This window comes from Triturus cristatus, chromosome 8 (assembly GCF_964204655.1).
Source record: "Triturus cristatus chromosome 8, aTriCri1.1, whole genome shotgun sequence".
NCBI classification, from domain to species: domain Eukaryota; kingdom Metazoa; phylum Chordata; class Amphibia; order Caudata; family Salamandridae; genus Triturus; species Triturus cristatus.
Window position 1 is genome coordinate 386116657 of NC_140591.1, and position 15967 is coordinate 386132623.

At 42.0% G+C, this 15967-nt stretch overlaps 1 protein-coding gene across 2 annotated transcripts in view; it reads right to left on the reverse strand.

Annotated features, from left to right (window-relative positions):
- Window positions 1-5962: 5962 nt before the first annotated feature.
- The window catches only part of TRPC4 (transient receptor potential cation channel subfamily C member 4), a 1369656-nt gene continuing 1359651 nt past the window's right edge, over window positions 5963-15967 (reverse strand). The window contains exon 12 of one of the 2 annotated variants that reach the window (XM_085621757.1): window positions 5963-6920. In XM_085621757.1, coding sequence (XP_085477883.1) covers window positions 6216-6920 — 705 coding nt within the window. In that variant the 3' untranslated portion in view covers window positions 5963-6215. Of the gene's footprint in view, window positions 6921-11076; window positions 12314-15967 lie in introns of those variants that run through there. The other variant, XM_085621758.1, reaches the window with a different exon arrangement.

Genomic DNA, 15967 nt, shown 5'->3' on the forward strand with positions numbered 1-15967 from the left:
GACATCCCTCTATGGCTAAAGTGATCTGCATGCAGTGGGTTATTTGCACCTACGTTCACTGTTTCCAAAAAATCTGTTATTAGTCGCTATTCTGTTATGATGGGTTGGATACATTTCACCGATGACTCGGCTGGGTAATACAGAGGGCCCGTCTAATTTGTACCTGGTTTCATGGTACATAAGGGGGCCCAACGACAATCGCAAAAGAAGACAGGTGATCCACTACTTACTACAACATAATGTAGACATAGCCTACTTGCAGGAAACACATATGCCCACCACAGACACGGCACGTTTTGGGGCTAGCTGGGGTGCGCATAGGTACTTCGCAAATTATAGCAACTATGCTAGGTGCACCGCCATTTTCATACACAAAAGGGTTCCTTTTAGTTTTAGCGCTGTTCTGCGGGATACGGAGGGCAGGTTCATCATTGTTACTGGTTCTCTGGGCGGACACAGGGTTTCCCTGATAAGTGTTTATGCCCGAACACTTATACCCCTGAAATCTTCCACGCTCTGAATGCTCAATTGGTGAAGTTGGAGCCACACTTGCTGTTAGTAGGTGGGGACTTTAAACTACTTTCTAACCCCAGACTTGACAGCACCTCAGTGGCCCCTGACACTAAGCCGTGAGTGCGACGCGCTCTCCTAGAACTCTGCGAACAATTCTCACTTACAGACATGTGGCGCAAGCGTAATCCCACCCTCACTGACTACCCACACTACTCAGGTCAGCAGAACTTCTGGACTAGAATAGATTATTGGCTGATTTCCCCCGAAGTGACAGAGGGTTATGAGCGGCACTGGCGCTTCCCTAGCCGCGCTCTGCACGACGACCTCTTTAAAGCAGAAATACGTGAAGCCATCAAGGACTACTTTGAGATCCATGGACTCCTGGGCTGTACTGTGGGAGGGGTTCAAGGCAGTCATCAGGGTAGTTAGTATTGCTAAACACGCTGGGGTTCTCAGGGATCTCCCCAAAACGATGGCACGCATTGAACAAGACATCATGACCCTAGACTCAAACTCTGTGCGATCCTCTGACCCATCTTTGCAGGGAAAACAACTGGCCCTTCTGACTGAATAAAGAGACACTGCAGACCGGGAGATATTGTATCTGGATAAATACCACACAGCTAGACAATATGGGGAGGGGGAACGGCCTGGTAGTGTGCTAGAGCAGACGTTACGACCACCGTACAGCAAGGCGTACATCACTGAGATACGCTCCACTACTAATCATACACTCACCTCCACATTGGAGATTTCAGATGAATTCCTGGACTATTACACTACACTATACACCTCCAAAGCGGGGAGTGATCACATGGCACAGGAAGACTATCTATCAGAGATCGCGCTAGTATACTTAGAGAAGCATATGCAAGACTTCTTAGCTGAGCCCATCTCGGTGGCTGACATCACTCTTGCCATCGACACCCTTCGTGGCTCTACAGCCCCCTGGATGGCTTCACGGGTGACTTTTATAAAGAATATAAGGACCTACTTGCCACGCAGCTGATTGAGGTATATGCGGAGGCAATGGAGAAGCAGGTACTTCCCCCCACGCTGTGCGAGGCCGTTATTGTTTTGCTCCCCAAGCCCGGTAAGGATATATCTTTATGCGGATCCTATAGACCACTGTCTCTTTTAAGGTTAGACTACAAAATATTAGCCAAAGTCATTGCCAATCAGCTGTACCAATTATTGGAGTATATAATTTCTCCAGTTCAATCCGGATTTGTGCCCCATCTGTTTACTTCCCTGAATCTTCGGACAAATTTTGCAGTCCTTCACAGGATTAATCCAGAGACTCCCACGGCCGCGATCCTTCTGGATGCGGAGAAGGCCTTCAATTCCTTGGAATGGCCGTTTATTATCTCAGTGATGAGATGAATGGGCATGCCTATGGGTTTCATTGCTACCACAGCCTTATTATACAGCAGCCCCACGGCCAGACTTCGCCTGAACGGCATGCTCTCTAGACCATTTAGGCTTTTTCGCGGTACATGACAGGGCTGCCCCTTGTGTCCTCTCTTGTTTATCCTGGCCATGGCCCCACTAATTTGCCATTTTCAGGAGCGCCATCTGCAGAGAGGGTTACAGTTCAACACGTGCCCTCTCCTTGTATCGCTCTATGCGGATGACACAATCCTTTACGTCAGGGAACCCCAGTAAAATTCAGCGCCCTTGATTAGAGAAATACTTTGGTTTGGCTGTTTCTCCGGCTTAGGTATTAACTGGCATAAGTTTATCATTTTCCCCTTAACCACGGGCACAAAACCGTGGAAAGGCGAATACCCACTCGACTGGTGCTCAGACTCTGTCAAATATCTCGGGATCCACATCCACCTAGACACCACACAGATCATTCACTTAAACTATGGGCAGGCAATTAACACCCTGGAGACACAAGTGGACAGATGGCTGTGATTACCACTGTCAATAGCGGGCCGGGTAGCAATTCTGAAGATGGTGGTACTTCCCAAATTCATGTACCTACTCCTCACTGACAGCTTTTTTCGGACATTGCGCACCCACCTTATGCGACTGGTTTGGGGAGGGAAACAACCACATATCCGTTGGCCAGTGCTCACGCTACCATATGATAGAGGTGGGTATAATGTGCTGGACCTGCAATTGTACTACTTGGTGGCACAGTGCCGTTATGCACACACATGGTTTCATCCGGATGCAAGAATACCGTACCTTCGGCCTGAGGCGGACCTCGTGCTCCCTGAGCAGTTGTCCACAGTCCTGCCCAAGGGTGTCCCTCGGGACCCGCACGACATAAAAACCGTGTCCACCACCAGCTAGGCGTGGGAGAAACTGAAGCGACTAACCGGAGCCGTGGCACTGTATTCATCTACCCTCCCTCTCCCGAACGCTAGATGGTTTCTGATATCAGGCGAACGACTGGTGCAACGCACCTTGAAAACGTTCAACATTGCCAGGGTAGGAGACCTATACCTGGAGGGGCATATCTTCTCACTAGAAGACGATGCACGCTACCAAGACAGTAGTTTCATGGAAAGGTTTGTCATGAGCCGCATCCGGTCAGCCTTACGTTCGACACTTCCTACGTTCCCAGCCGAACCAGTGTCATTTCTCCAACTCACGCTGATAATCGAGAACCCTGACAGGGCGCGTTTCATTTCTAAATTGTACAAAGCTTGCGCTATTATGAGGCCGGTAAGTGATGTTAAGGTCCACACCGATTGGGAAATAGACTTAGGCCGCCCAATAACAGATGAGCAGTGGGCCAAGTGTTGTGAAGTCACGAAAGAAGTCTCACTTAGCAGTAGGCACAAACTGCTTCATTTTAAATTTCTACACCTGGTCTACTTCACGCCCGCTAAAGCGCACAGGATAGACTCAACTGGACCACACACATGCCTGAAATGCGCAGCGCCACATGCTGACTTTGCACACCTTGCATGGACATGTCCCCGGCTGCAGACCTATTGGAAAAGTATCCATTGCATACTAGGGAAGATAATTGACTTGCCCCTCATTCAAACCCCGGGCCCTGCTGGGATACACGGTAAATTTCCATAAGGGGATCAGGCGGTTCGCGTCGCTGGGTCTCCTGCTGGCATAAAGAGAGGTTGCCATCCATTGGGGCAGGAGAACAGTGCCTAAAGTACAAGATTGGCTAAACAGCTTGGCATATTGCAATGTAAATTCCGATACCTATGCATGTATTATGCCCTGCTCCTCTCACCCCAAGGATATATGGGGCCCATTCCGTTCATGTGTGGAGGTTTCTAAACAGGCCTCTAACTCTCAACCAGACAACAGCATTGTTCCAGAGGGAGTGGGGTGACAAATTATTTATGTTGCTAACAAACACGATGTATGATGCCATCTACAATTCTACACTGCCTTGAATAGTTGATCAATGTGGCTAAATATGTTAAGTTCCTTGTGTCACTGGGGAACGAAGTGGGCTGGGGACGAGAGATGACCCCGTTAGGGATGCAGCTACAACACTATTGTATTCATTGTACTAGTCGTACCAGAAACAGCTTTTATTGAAAATTTTAACTGTAACTGTTGATTCTGTGACGATGACGCTGTACTCTTTAGTGAACGAGGTTGCTCATATGTATCTTTTGAAATAATGTAAAAAAATGGAAAACAAAGTTAAAAAAAAAACATTTTTGAAATTAGTAGTAAATATATATTATTTTCAGCTTTAAGAGTTCTCATTGTAAGATGGGCTCATTATGATGTTGGGCCCACTGACATCTGAAGCAGCAGTCAGACCGCCGCATTACAATGCAGTCAGTCTGACCGCATGTGTGAGGGACCGACCGCTACTGCCCAGGTGGGCTCAAGGAGCCCATCAGCTTTGCGGTCATAATGTGATCCCTACAATGGGGGTGGTGCCTGCTCAGGCACCCCCGTAGGGATTACAATGCCCTTTCTGACGGCCTTTCAATGGCGGTCCAACAGCTATGAGGCCAGGGGGGTACCCACAAACATCCATGCCCCCATGAGGTTTCTGCCACAGGCTGCAGGGATGTTTCAAAACATGCCTTTTGGTCTTGGGGCTTGTGCTGCGGCAGTTTTCTGGGCCACAGCACGTCTCAATGCCAAAAGGCATGTTTCTGACCGCCTCCACGGTGGTCGGATCCTAATTAGGCGGTCGGGACTGCCGACTACCTGTTGGCCAGTCTCTTTACCACAATGATGCAGGTCGGACGCTCATCCGACTGGCAACGTGATTAGGGCCTAAGTAACAGGGGCGCTAGCACATATTTGCAGACTAAAGAACCTGATAATATCTGCAAACATTCCAAGACAACTCACACCTAACAACCACCTCAGAGCCTTCCTTCTAAAATCTTATTCTTGGGTGCAAAGATCTCCTTTTACTTTAATATTCAATTTTTAAATGTTGTGAAATGAGAAGGATTTCAAGCAATATACATGTGCACAAATGTCAATTGGAAATCTGGGAGGTGATATACTTACTCGATGTGACATAATTTCTGAGATTGGCTAATTTTTCTAAGCACATGCAGGAAATGCAGGTAATTAATTGCTGTTAATACTTGCGATTTATGGCCAGATGTACCAAGGGTTTTAGAGTTTACAAATCCTAAAAATTCGTAAATCAGAAGATTTTTGAATGATGAAACCCTTTTTATTATGTACTAAACAAATATATGGGTCTAGAGACGTTTACATGAATCACTAAGTATGTTAAAAAAAAGTGCTAGAATCGGTTTTTGGAATGAGTGTGTGTTTCAGGAGTCCCTACCAAATGTCGATTCAGTATCCTATATATAAATGTTTGAAACCATAATCTGGTCACAAAACAGTGAAAAGTTACCGACTCCCAAGTTGGGGTGGCAATCCATTTACTAAAGCATACCTTCTCCTTTGTGAATGCAAAAAAAAAAGTTTTGGGGTGGGGAGTAAGCAGTAGTCCGGGGGACTACTGCCAGCTTTCAAATAAACAGTTAAAAAATACAACTAATTAAAAAAAATAAGTCCTGTTTCCTTTTAGAAAACGGGAGTTCATATAAAAAATGGTTTGCGTTATGTAAAGTTGATCACAGACATGGTGGTCTTCTGACCTTAGAAAGCTACCCTCCCTGTGATGGCCACCAATTTAAATCAGTCACAATTTGGAACCTAAGCAATTTACCCCATGAATTAGGTTTGTTTGCGCCTGACTCCAATGATCTGAACCAACTTATTCGTACATAGATCGGTTCACAAAATAATTTAATAGTCATAAAAGGTTGATACACAAATTGCTACCGCTTTTTGCGACTGCATTTTTACTATATCTGGCCCAATGATACTTGGAATGACAGAGTAAATGAACATTTGCTAAATTAGTATGTACTTTTTTGAATAAAAATGTAATTTTCAATCTATGAAAATAAGAGAACACAATATTGCACTTATTTTAATATAAAAAGAGTCAACAGTTTTTTGTGGGTTATATCAACAGTACAAGAATACAAGATGCTTCTGTTTATTAAAAAACGTGAGAACTAATGCAGGCTACAAAACAGAACGGTCTGATACGGCCTGTCACTCGTCTAAGTATATTACATTAGGGTTATGTGACTCTGTTGTTAAATTATATAAAGTGTCAATTGGCATTTGCTAATATAATTTCAAAACATTCCCAAAAATGCACTATGCAAAATATATATGTTATTTCTTCTCTCTGAGCTGTCTTCTCTTATGGATCACAATCTTGTCGTCGCGCAGCCTTCTGGAACATTTGTCTCCGTTTTTGCTTCCGGCTCAGAGTTCAGGTTCCATCGCTCCTCTGGAATATTTTTGACCACATCTACATCTGGCGGCCCGGCTTCTTTTTCAAATTCCTGAGGGTACCCATTGTCACTTGACATGCATTGTGGCATCTCTGTGGCACTTCCGCTTGTGCTCTCTAACTCGCAGTGTCCATGGTGGACTTGCGTGTTTTGTTGGGAGTTCAGTGCATACTTTTCTACCTCAGGACTTTCATCAGGTGGACTAGTTTCCACCTCTTGGCAAGCCACTTCCTCTGAAACAGAATATATCTTATTAGAGCTCTGGTCTGTATAGTTTGATTTTGATCGTCTGTGAAACAGACCAAAGTTCTTGATTTCTTTCACAAAGTTAGTTTTCTTTTTCTCTTTGGCAGGCTCGGTCACCGCCAATGCCGAACCATTGCTCACACTATTAAGCCTGTCTGCTGCTATGGCAGCTGAGCGCGGGTGAATCATAGTGGTGATGTCAAAGAGGCTGAGGTTGGTTTTAAGGCCTTTCCCTTTCCCTCTCCTTTCAGGTTTCTCTTCCTCGTCCGGGAGTGATGACGCACCTTTAATTTTTGGCTGTATATTTAGCTTGTTTCCTTTTAGCAAGCCCAAAACCTCGAACCGGAAACTGGAAATGTCTTGTTTTAGCTCCTGTGATTCAAAGTAGAAGAAGAAAGAAAGAGTTAATTTTGAGGTCAGCTATTTGTTTTGTATTCAAGTCAAACGAAGACTCACTATAGGTTATGCAGTGAGATTCACACAGTTCAAATAAGATATGTAATTTTTATGCAAATTAATGCTATATTACATAACACTCAAATGCAGCCGATTTGAAAGTGCACATTTTATATAAATAGATTAGGCAAATAGTATTTCTTTTGAAAAAGTTCTTATTCCATGGTAAAAATATTGGGGCCAATTCCTGTGGATTTCTCTACCAGTAGTGCCAAGAAATCCGCAGTTGTAAATCCCACTCAAAGGGTGGGAAGTGAATGTGGCAAGCCGTGGTTTGGGAAAGCCCGCAAACATAATGGTCTGTGGGAATTCTTCAACTTCCATCCAACCTTTTTCCAGCATGGAAATGGACTGTGATTCATTCCAGCCAAACACTGAAGTAACTCTCCTTGCAATGTGAGAAGGGGAATGGATCATCCTCAGATTTTTTAGGGGTGCGGAAAGGGTTTTCTCTATGGAGATAAATGATTTCCCATGGAGAAAAATGTTTAAAAAAAAATGGGCATTTGGACTGGGAGTTCCATTTCCCCGTACACAAAAGTATGCAGAGTGGGAATAGGTGCACAAGGCGAATTTTAGTTGAGATTCTCATCGGTACACCTGGAAACCTGTGCCTGGTGCATTATTCCAAACACATAAAGGTGTGTAAATTCAAAAATTATATAAAAGTAAGTTTAGGCGGAGAGTTAAATGCTTATATTTTTATTTGTGAATCAGGGACTTGTGTCTCAATTCACTGAGCTATGAAAGTATTTGCACAAATAGATATTGCTTAGATATGCACATAGCTTAATGTACAAGGGCAAGTCCACTTTACTGACTCAGAGAGTGTGAATTTACACTCATAAATGGATTTCTTCACACAGAATATCTCTGAGTTTAGTGGATCACAATGTTGAATTTGTTGGCATTCTAGAGTGGGTACAACAGTGAAAGTGATGAACACTCACAAACTCTCAGGATTTGGGTGGTCCAATACCTTTGATAGGTAGTTATCTGAAAAAGGCCAGAGATTTACTCCTGGCAAGGCAAGAATAAGGCACTTGCAAAACCCTACTCCATTGCATCCCACATACATCCCCAAAAGGATACAGACCACTGTAATCTTCAATGAAGGTTCAAGTAGCTAAAAGGAGGAGGTTTATTACCAATGCACAGTAATGCCCTGAACTAGACACTGAGAGCAGAACTCCACTACCAGTGTGACAGGAAGCTCTTAAAAACTCAGACATTCAGATTGTACTTTAACTACGTTAAAGCTTTTGCAGTAGTGATGGAGAAAAATTGATACATAGCATGCAATGAATTCCTCTGGATTCCCACTACTCAGAACTTTTTGACAGGTAGAGCACTCTGAGGTAGCTAAGAGTGGCGTGAGCACTATATTATACTTCTAAATAAATAAAGGAAAAGATTGAACCCAACTAAATAAAGGACATGATTGAACACCACAACACTTTACAGAAATCAAGGTGATCAACTGAAAGCAAAAAAACACATCCTGTACACTCATATGGGAACTTCCTTATATACTTTACATCTCACGAGATGTACCTATTAAGTACAAATTATACAACAACATCAAATCCTGAAATTTGTCATTTGCTATTTGCTCTTCGAGAATGCTGAACAATCGACTGTTACTCTATTAGCCAGCAACGTGCTATATATCTGCCTAGGACTATGGTGCGCAAAACGTTTATCACACAGGCAAATCCCACTTATTGGTTTTGCAGTTTCTTTTTCTCTGAGTAGACCCTTGTGGAGTTCTAAACGTGCAAACTAGAAACATGTTCTCACTAGTCCTAGTGCACTTAATTTTTTATAACACTCAGTTTTCTCTTTTATATCCATGATCAATTTTAAATATTTTCAATAACGTGAAATGGTGCAGGGCGATGAGTGCAAGCCCATGCGAGAGGAACAAGAAATAACTGAAATGCAGGACAGTGATATTCTTAACCATAGTAAAAATGAATTTGCAAATAAATAGGAAAAATTAGGGGTAAAACAGGGTGATAAACAAATGAAATTTTGAACTCAGAAGAAATGCCATTCTTCCAGCTCAGTGGACTTATGAGGGAGCTTGTCGCAGTCAGGCGAGGGTTCCAGACTTGTAATAGTCATAAAGTGATGAAAGCAGCTGTGGCCTGTGCAAGTAAGAGCGGTGGGGCTGGGTAGGGGTGGAGGGGCAGAATGTCATCAGGGGTCAAAGGTTATGTGCTGTCACTTCCACTACTCTTTGAATTTTGGTGAATCAACATCCATGGTTGAGAGTGTCCAAGATTGGCACAAGTCAGAGTGTATCTGTTAAAGCCTAGATGCCCTTGGATAGGCCCAACCACTTGCTAAACCTTTCACTTGTGGTTCCTTTCAAACAGAGGACATCAGTTTTTGGAGTGCAATGATGCTTAATAATCATATTCTAAACTTTCTTTTTATTATTCTCAACAGATTTGGAGACAGCTTTCAGATCTAGCTTTAGTTCTAGCTATGTTTTTGGCACGTCAACTAGAGACATTAACTTGGGGTTCCAGGGAACAATTTGGCTGTTCTCTTAAAGACTTCTTGAGTCAAGCATATAAAATGTTTCTTTATTCAGAAATCAAGATAATGGTGCAACATAGTTAGGTGGAAAAAGGGAAATTCTGTCCAAATGCACATTTGCTTCCCTTTTCCCTGTGGAGTAACCCTTTTTCTGAAACTTCACAAAGGGGTGGTTTGCGCCCCTTAATACCCTTGGAATTACTCTAGCCCTTTATGAAACAAATCTCATTCAGGGTGGAAATGGGCTGGAGAGGAAATGGCGAATGCCAAAATACTCCCAGGTTTAGGGGTGTTCATGAATTCACAGGACAAATCGATCAGCACCCATACATTTTTCAGAACTTACTTCTGTGTACTTGCATGCACAAATAGCATACAATAATTCCCTTCTAAGTCCATTTACACCTGTTATGCATTATTTTGTGGCTATAAGGATTTGAACTGTTCTTTAGATAACCTGGGGCCATACTACAGAAAGTACCCCTGGGGAGCAATGGTCATGTGCACCAGATTTGTGTGCACCCAGGGCACATTGGTATTACAGAGGGGGCTGCAGACATTTGTGCGGATTCCGTAATACAGATAGTACTGGCACATGTAGCACCCATGCTATCTCAAGAGGGCGTTCCCTCATTTGCTTGGAGGCGTGGGCCCATGCAAATGAGAGAATCTCTTTGCCTCTATTCCTGCGCCATAGTTTTGTTGCCGTTCAGTTTAAAACAGCTAGTTGCCATCCAATTGTTCACCTGCTCCAGACAGGTGGACAGTTTCTCCAAAATTGAGCTAGTATTGGGTGATAAGGAAACAGTGATCTGGCTATCATCAGCGTATGACACCATGGTAAGGCCTGATGAACAGATAATGTCTGCTAGAGGATGGATATATATATAAAAATGAGTGGGGCTAAATGCTGAGCCCTGTGGCAGTCTGCATCTGACCAGATGAGCCTCCGACAGACAAGGCCCTTCCCTGACCTGGAAGCTTCTATTATCTAGAAACGAGGTCAATAATTTTAGTACCCTTGCAGTGATACCTGCAGCTTCCAGTCTATGTCGGTGGATGACATGGAGACAGTATCGATGGCTGCACTCAAATCAAGAAGAAAGAGCACAGCTGTCCCTCCCTGACCAAGTGTTTTTTTTTAGATCCTCCGAGGTCAATAAGAGGGCTATCTCTGTACTGTACACAGGGCAAAAGCCCATTTTCGTCTGGTGCAGGAGATAGTGCATTTCCAGGAAGTCGGTCAAATAATCATTTGACAATTTTTCATTAGGTGGTTTATCATTAGGTGGTTAACAAAATAATAAAAAGAGGGCATACCATAATAATGGGGTGGCTAATGTTTTTTTTGGGTGGTGGGTTTGCTTTCATTCTTTCATTAATTAGTGCCAGAAAACGTAAAAAAACAACTTAAAAAGCTGCAATTAAATATCAACATACGAAATAATGGAAGCACACACAGACAAAAGTGTATATATATACATATTTATCAAGGTAAACAGTGAACCCTGGGATAACAGTCTCATATAACAACTCTGATATGTAGTATGTCATTAGTCAGAAGTAGGTTTCATGTCAGTTGATATTTCAAATTGCAGTTTGCTTAGCACTATTTACATAGGCATGCCTTATTTTGATTTTCTTAAATCAGAAGTGCCTAATTAAAATAACTGGCTACTAGGCTAAATATAAAGTACAATATCTCACACTTTCAAATATCTATCTCATTTTTACATGCTGTGGAATTACAACATCTTGATTAGTCTTTCAGCAATTTTACATAGATTGTTTCATCTTAAAAGTAAAAAATATCTTAGATTTTTGTAACAGATTTGACTTTTCAAAGTATTTTACAAGATTAAAAACAAACAATATATAAATGTATGCAAGAAAAAAGTCTTTTTCATCAGATTTCAAAATCAATTGCCTAAACATGTCTTAAAGTACAATTAACCATGACAATTTAAGCACACAATTGGTTTACCCTTTTTCCGTACAAAGAATTGGGAAAGAAAAAGTATAGACCGAATAGTAAATAAATCACAATTGGTGTAATAAGCACTGATCTTAAAAAAGTATCACTGATATTGTAAAATGTACACAATGAATAGAATTATAATTAAAACATTGAAACTCAAAATAAATGTGGGTCTATTGCCTTACTGCTCCCAATGTGCAATCAAATCCGAGAGAAGGCGATATATACGGAAAAAGATATGGCAGGGGTCAAACTCTACATTGTCTTAAAAAAACACTTAGTGTGGGCACATTTTTCTAACATAATACAATAGAGTTGAGATCACTGTTGGATGCTACATCAAAAGGTTTCAGAGCTATGTTTGAAACCAGTGTTTTTCGTGGTGCTTTACATGCTTCAATGAATGGCTTAGCTAGTAGGTTATTATTTGGTCATAGGTATTTTCCTGTTTTCTGATGCCTGACAGGTAAGATCCATTAAGTTCTGCAATTGTAAACTTGGCAGAACTTTGTAATCGATTATATTTTCATTCAAAAGTGAAGCCAACCCTTTTGTTGGGTTTAGTGGGGGGAGTTATACTCGTGGTGTCTACGTCCATCAATGCTTCTTCACATAAAATGTCTCCATGAAGGTCTGGATCTACCATTTCATCTCCTAGAATTGTGGGGGCTTCTAGGTATTCAGTTGAATGCTGGTTCTGAATAGCTATTCTCAGTGAAAGGATCACCTTCCTTAGGTATATGGAGAATCTTTTCAGCATCATTCCTGGGCAATGTTCCATCTTCTGCAAAGAAGAAACATAGGTTCACTGGGGAGTTCAGCTTCTTCTGGACAGGTTAGGTTTGTGTTCACATTTCAGTTGACAGCAGGGTGCAGGCAGGACTTTCCATATGATTTCATAAAGGACACAGTTCATATTGTTTCCATATGTTGCCACAACAACAATTGTGGTGTGTCAGGTTCCCTCAGTTGAGAGGAACTCAGATTATTTTCAAGATTAATAGCAAGTTAATTCATATATGTAGCAATGGGCTCAAGTGTTTCCAAATCAAGGAAAACCTTTTGACCGTGTACATGTTTAGTACAGTCATAAGGCCCAATTTGATATGCAATATTTGAATCATAAGTGTTTGGCAAACTAATATCCATGCATTTTACAGAACATATATCATAACATATGAAAGCATTTAACATTAGAAGCTGGACACTGAACCTATAAATATCCACCCACTCTGCTTTACAGAGCATTTTGGTTTCATGATGAATAATTAGTGTTTATGATCACTTTCAAACAATATTCTTCATCTCCCGGGATGTGTGTCAACTATTGGTATTTCAAGCATGTTGTGTTGCTCTGCTGATAAATACAGAGAATTATACATCTTTGACAGCAAGAACACAGTGAAGCAATTTTTTAAAAGGTAAGGACTACATTGACCAAACTTGCAACCTGAGGTCAAAGTGAGCAGGAATGTATAGGAACCCTGTTCCAATAATTTTATTTTTACAATTAATTCCAACACTTTTTACAAACATTATTCTAGTTGTTCTACTTTTCTTTCTACACTTATTGTTTATTATGCTGGTTGTACACTTAAGATTTCTCATCTAAACTACTATCTGTTTCACCTCCTTACCTCTTATCATCCTTCCTTGACTCTCTACACCATCTAGTCATGGATCTAATTATTCACTTGCTTCACTTTGGCTGCTGGTGGGAAGATGGCAATGCCTAATTGCCTTCGTAGGTAACCATGCTCTCCCTTATTGCTAATATACTACAACCTGTAGAAGCAGACGTGTCTGCAGTGGTCTCTGTGCTACAATGAGCAGTAGCACAAAGGTGCCTCAAAACTGCTCAATAGAATGGGCACAATCAAAACGTATCTGCCACACACATAGTAATAAACTCACTTTGATCACAGAGGTGGAAATTAGCACTCCCTGCTTAGCTAAAAGACCTGGACCTCACATTCCTACCTATTTCACTGTGATATTTTAAAGAGACATGGCTAACGTGCTAATGAACTGAAACAAGGTATTGTGCAGTGCAGCGTGTGTCTACCCCCTTTTGCTACTATCATTCATTGTGGGCCAGAGGCAGAGAAAAATATCAGAAGTTCCAAGGCAACCTCTAAACTGGGTCTGTATGCACAATGATATGAGGCACACATTGCATCATCTTGCTATCGCTTTAGGCTTTATGGGACTGGAGTCACAATAAGTGATATAATGGCGTCACATGACTGTGAATGGCTCTGTTGTTGGGCTTTCTGCATTCCCCCAGACAGTTAGACAAAAGAGGACTAGATGTTGGCAGATTGGGCCATCCTGCCAGGATGACTAGGGAAGAGCTGTTCCCTTTCCCACTTACACCTCAAAGGTCTTTCCTCCAGCACACTGAAAGGAACCTGACACTAGTCTGTTTTCATCCCAGACTTCTTGGAGCATTGGCAGGGGAATGGAAGAACCTTTTACAACCAGATGTTGGGTAGCATAGGGAATCACCCCACCTCAAAGTCTGGCACCAGGTATACAAATTGAACCCTCAGAACACCACTTCATTACCCTCCTGGACCTGTGAAAGACGCCAGAAGGATACCTGGACCCCCAGAGTGTTACCCTGCGTTTCCCAGAGGTCTGCCCTACTGCTTGAGGGACAGCTTTGCTGCTTGAGGGAGAACTGGACCATCTCCTTTAACCAAGAACCACCAGAAGTAACTCCAAGGACTAATTGCCTTCCAAAAGAGTGACAATGTCCAAAGGTAAAAAGGTAAAAAGCTTCACTGCGACCTGGTCCAGTGGCTCACCGACAATGACGCCTCCTCAGACACTGCCTTCTGCCTTGCTCCTCTGAACTCTACCTTCTAAGGAATTATTCTTCAAAATGTCGTCTTAGTCCCAAGGTAATCGGAGAGCGGGCCCAAACCAACTTGTGTATCTGACCCACGCTCAATCACAGTTGACCTTAAGTTTTGACTTTGCCCTGGTCTTGCACAACCAGATACCTGCAGTTGGTGTTTGTGTGCTGCAAAAATAATCTACACATTGCCTCCAAGTTAAGGCTGACTACCTTGTGCCAAGTTACCAGAGTAATAAGGACAGGTTCATTTGGTGACTTTTTGGGTTCTCCCTGACAAGGATTGTGGTTGTTGACCACTTTGGGAATTACATGAAGTGCTCTAAGCAGGCTTTTGTGGTGGTGAACCACTAAAAATGGTGTACCTGGTGAAAGAGTGAAGCAGGCATCTATTATCAATATTTGCAAATTTGCACCTACCTCACAGTAACATGGGTTTCTGACCCACATTTTCAAAGATATTGCAAGGGGATTCATTCTATATTTTCATAAATATGGAAGGACAGTCTCCACCTTAGATGTACATATTTTTCTAAACTATGTTATACAAAGCATTAACATAGCTGACCACAAATAAAAGGCTGATTTGTTATATTGGCATACCGTATGGGTTGGAAATATATGGAACATTATATCCATTATTTTTTAATCTGTACGTATATTTTGTTTTTATTGTATTGGTGGTATTCAGAAAGTACAAACCTAGGAAACAATCTGCTGACTAGCACCACAGTTCATATCCCACACCAGGAAACCCACATCTATGTTAACAATGTTAAGATAGCTCATAATGAGTGAGAAATATATATAAAAATGCAGTTTATCAGAAATAAGAATGAGGTTGTGTATTCCATTTAGTAGGCAAATCCAAAGGTGCAAACGGAGGTCTTTCTAAAGTCCACATGCTGAGGAAGCTTGTTGGAGAGTTTGCTGTTGATCTGTGTGTTGGATTTCCAAAGGATGGAGGGTCATATTAGCAAGGACGGCGTTAAAATTATCGCCGCTTTAGCGGCAGGAAACTGCTGCTAAAGCGGCAATAATGGGCTTGATAATATGCCCTTGAGAATTCCCATAGAAGCCAATGTTCTGGTGTCAACATGGGCTTCTATTGGAATTCTCTGCGGCACATTATCAAGCCTATTATCGCCGCTTTTAGCGGCAGCTTCCTGCCGCTAAAGTGGCGATAATTTTAACGCCGTCCTTGATAATATGCCCCGTAATTCTTGTCATGCCAGCAGGTATGTAAACACTAAATGCCAGATGGTCAGTATTTTAGGTGGAGTGCTATCTAATTCACACAATATGTTTTAAGCTTGATTCTAACAGGGCAAAAGAGCTTGTCCAGATCCTTCACTGTAGGAGAAATATGTGAACTTTCTTTAGTCGGTAAGTAATCATGTGATTATATGGAAAACTGATTTAATTGATAGCAGTGATAACCCTGGGATGTTAGGAAGCACAATGTAACCTATCTTATTGTGTGACAGGGTTGGGACCTGAAAGTGGCATAGAACTTCATATGTGGACAGTAAAGTTTGTGGAATAATTAAAACTGTTACCACCTTGTTTGTGCCTTTT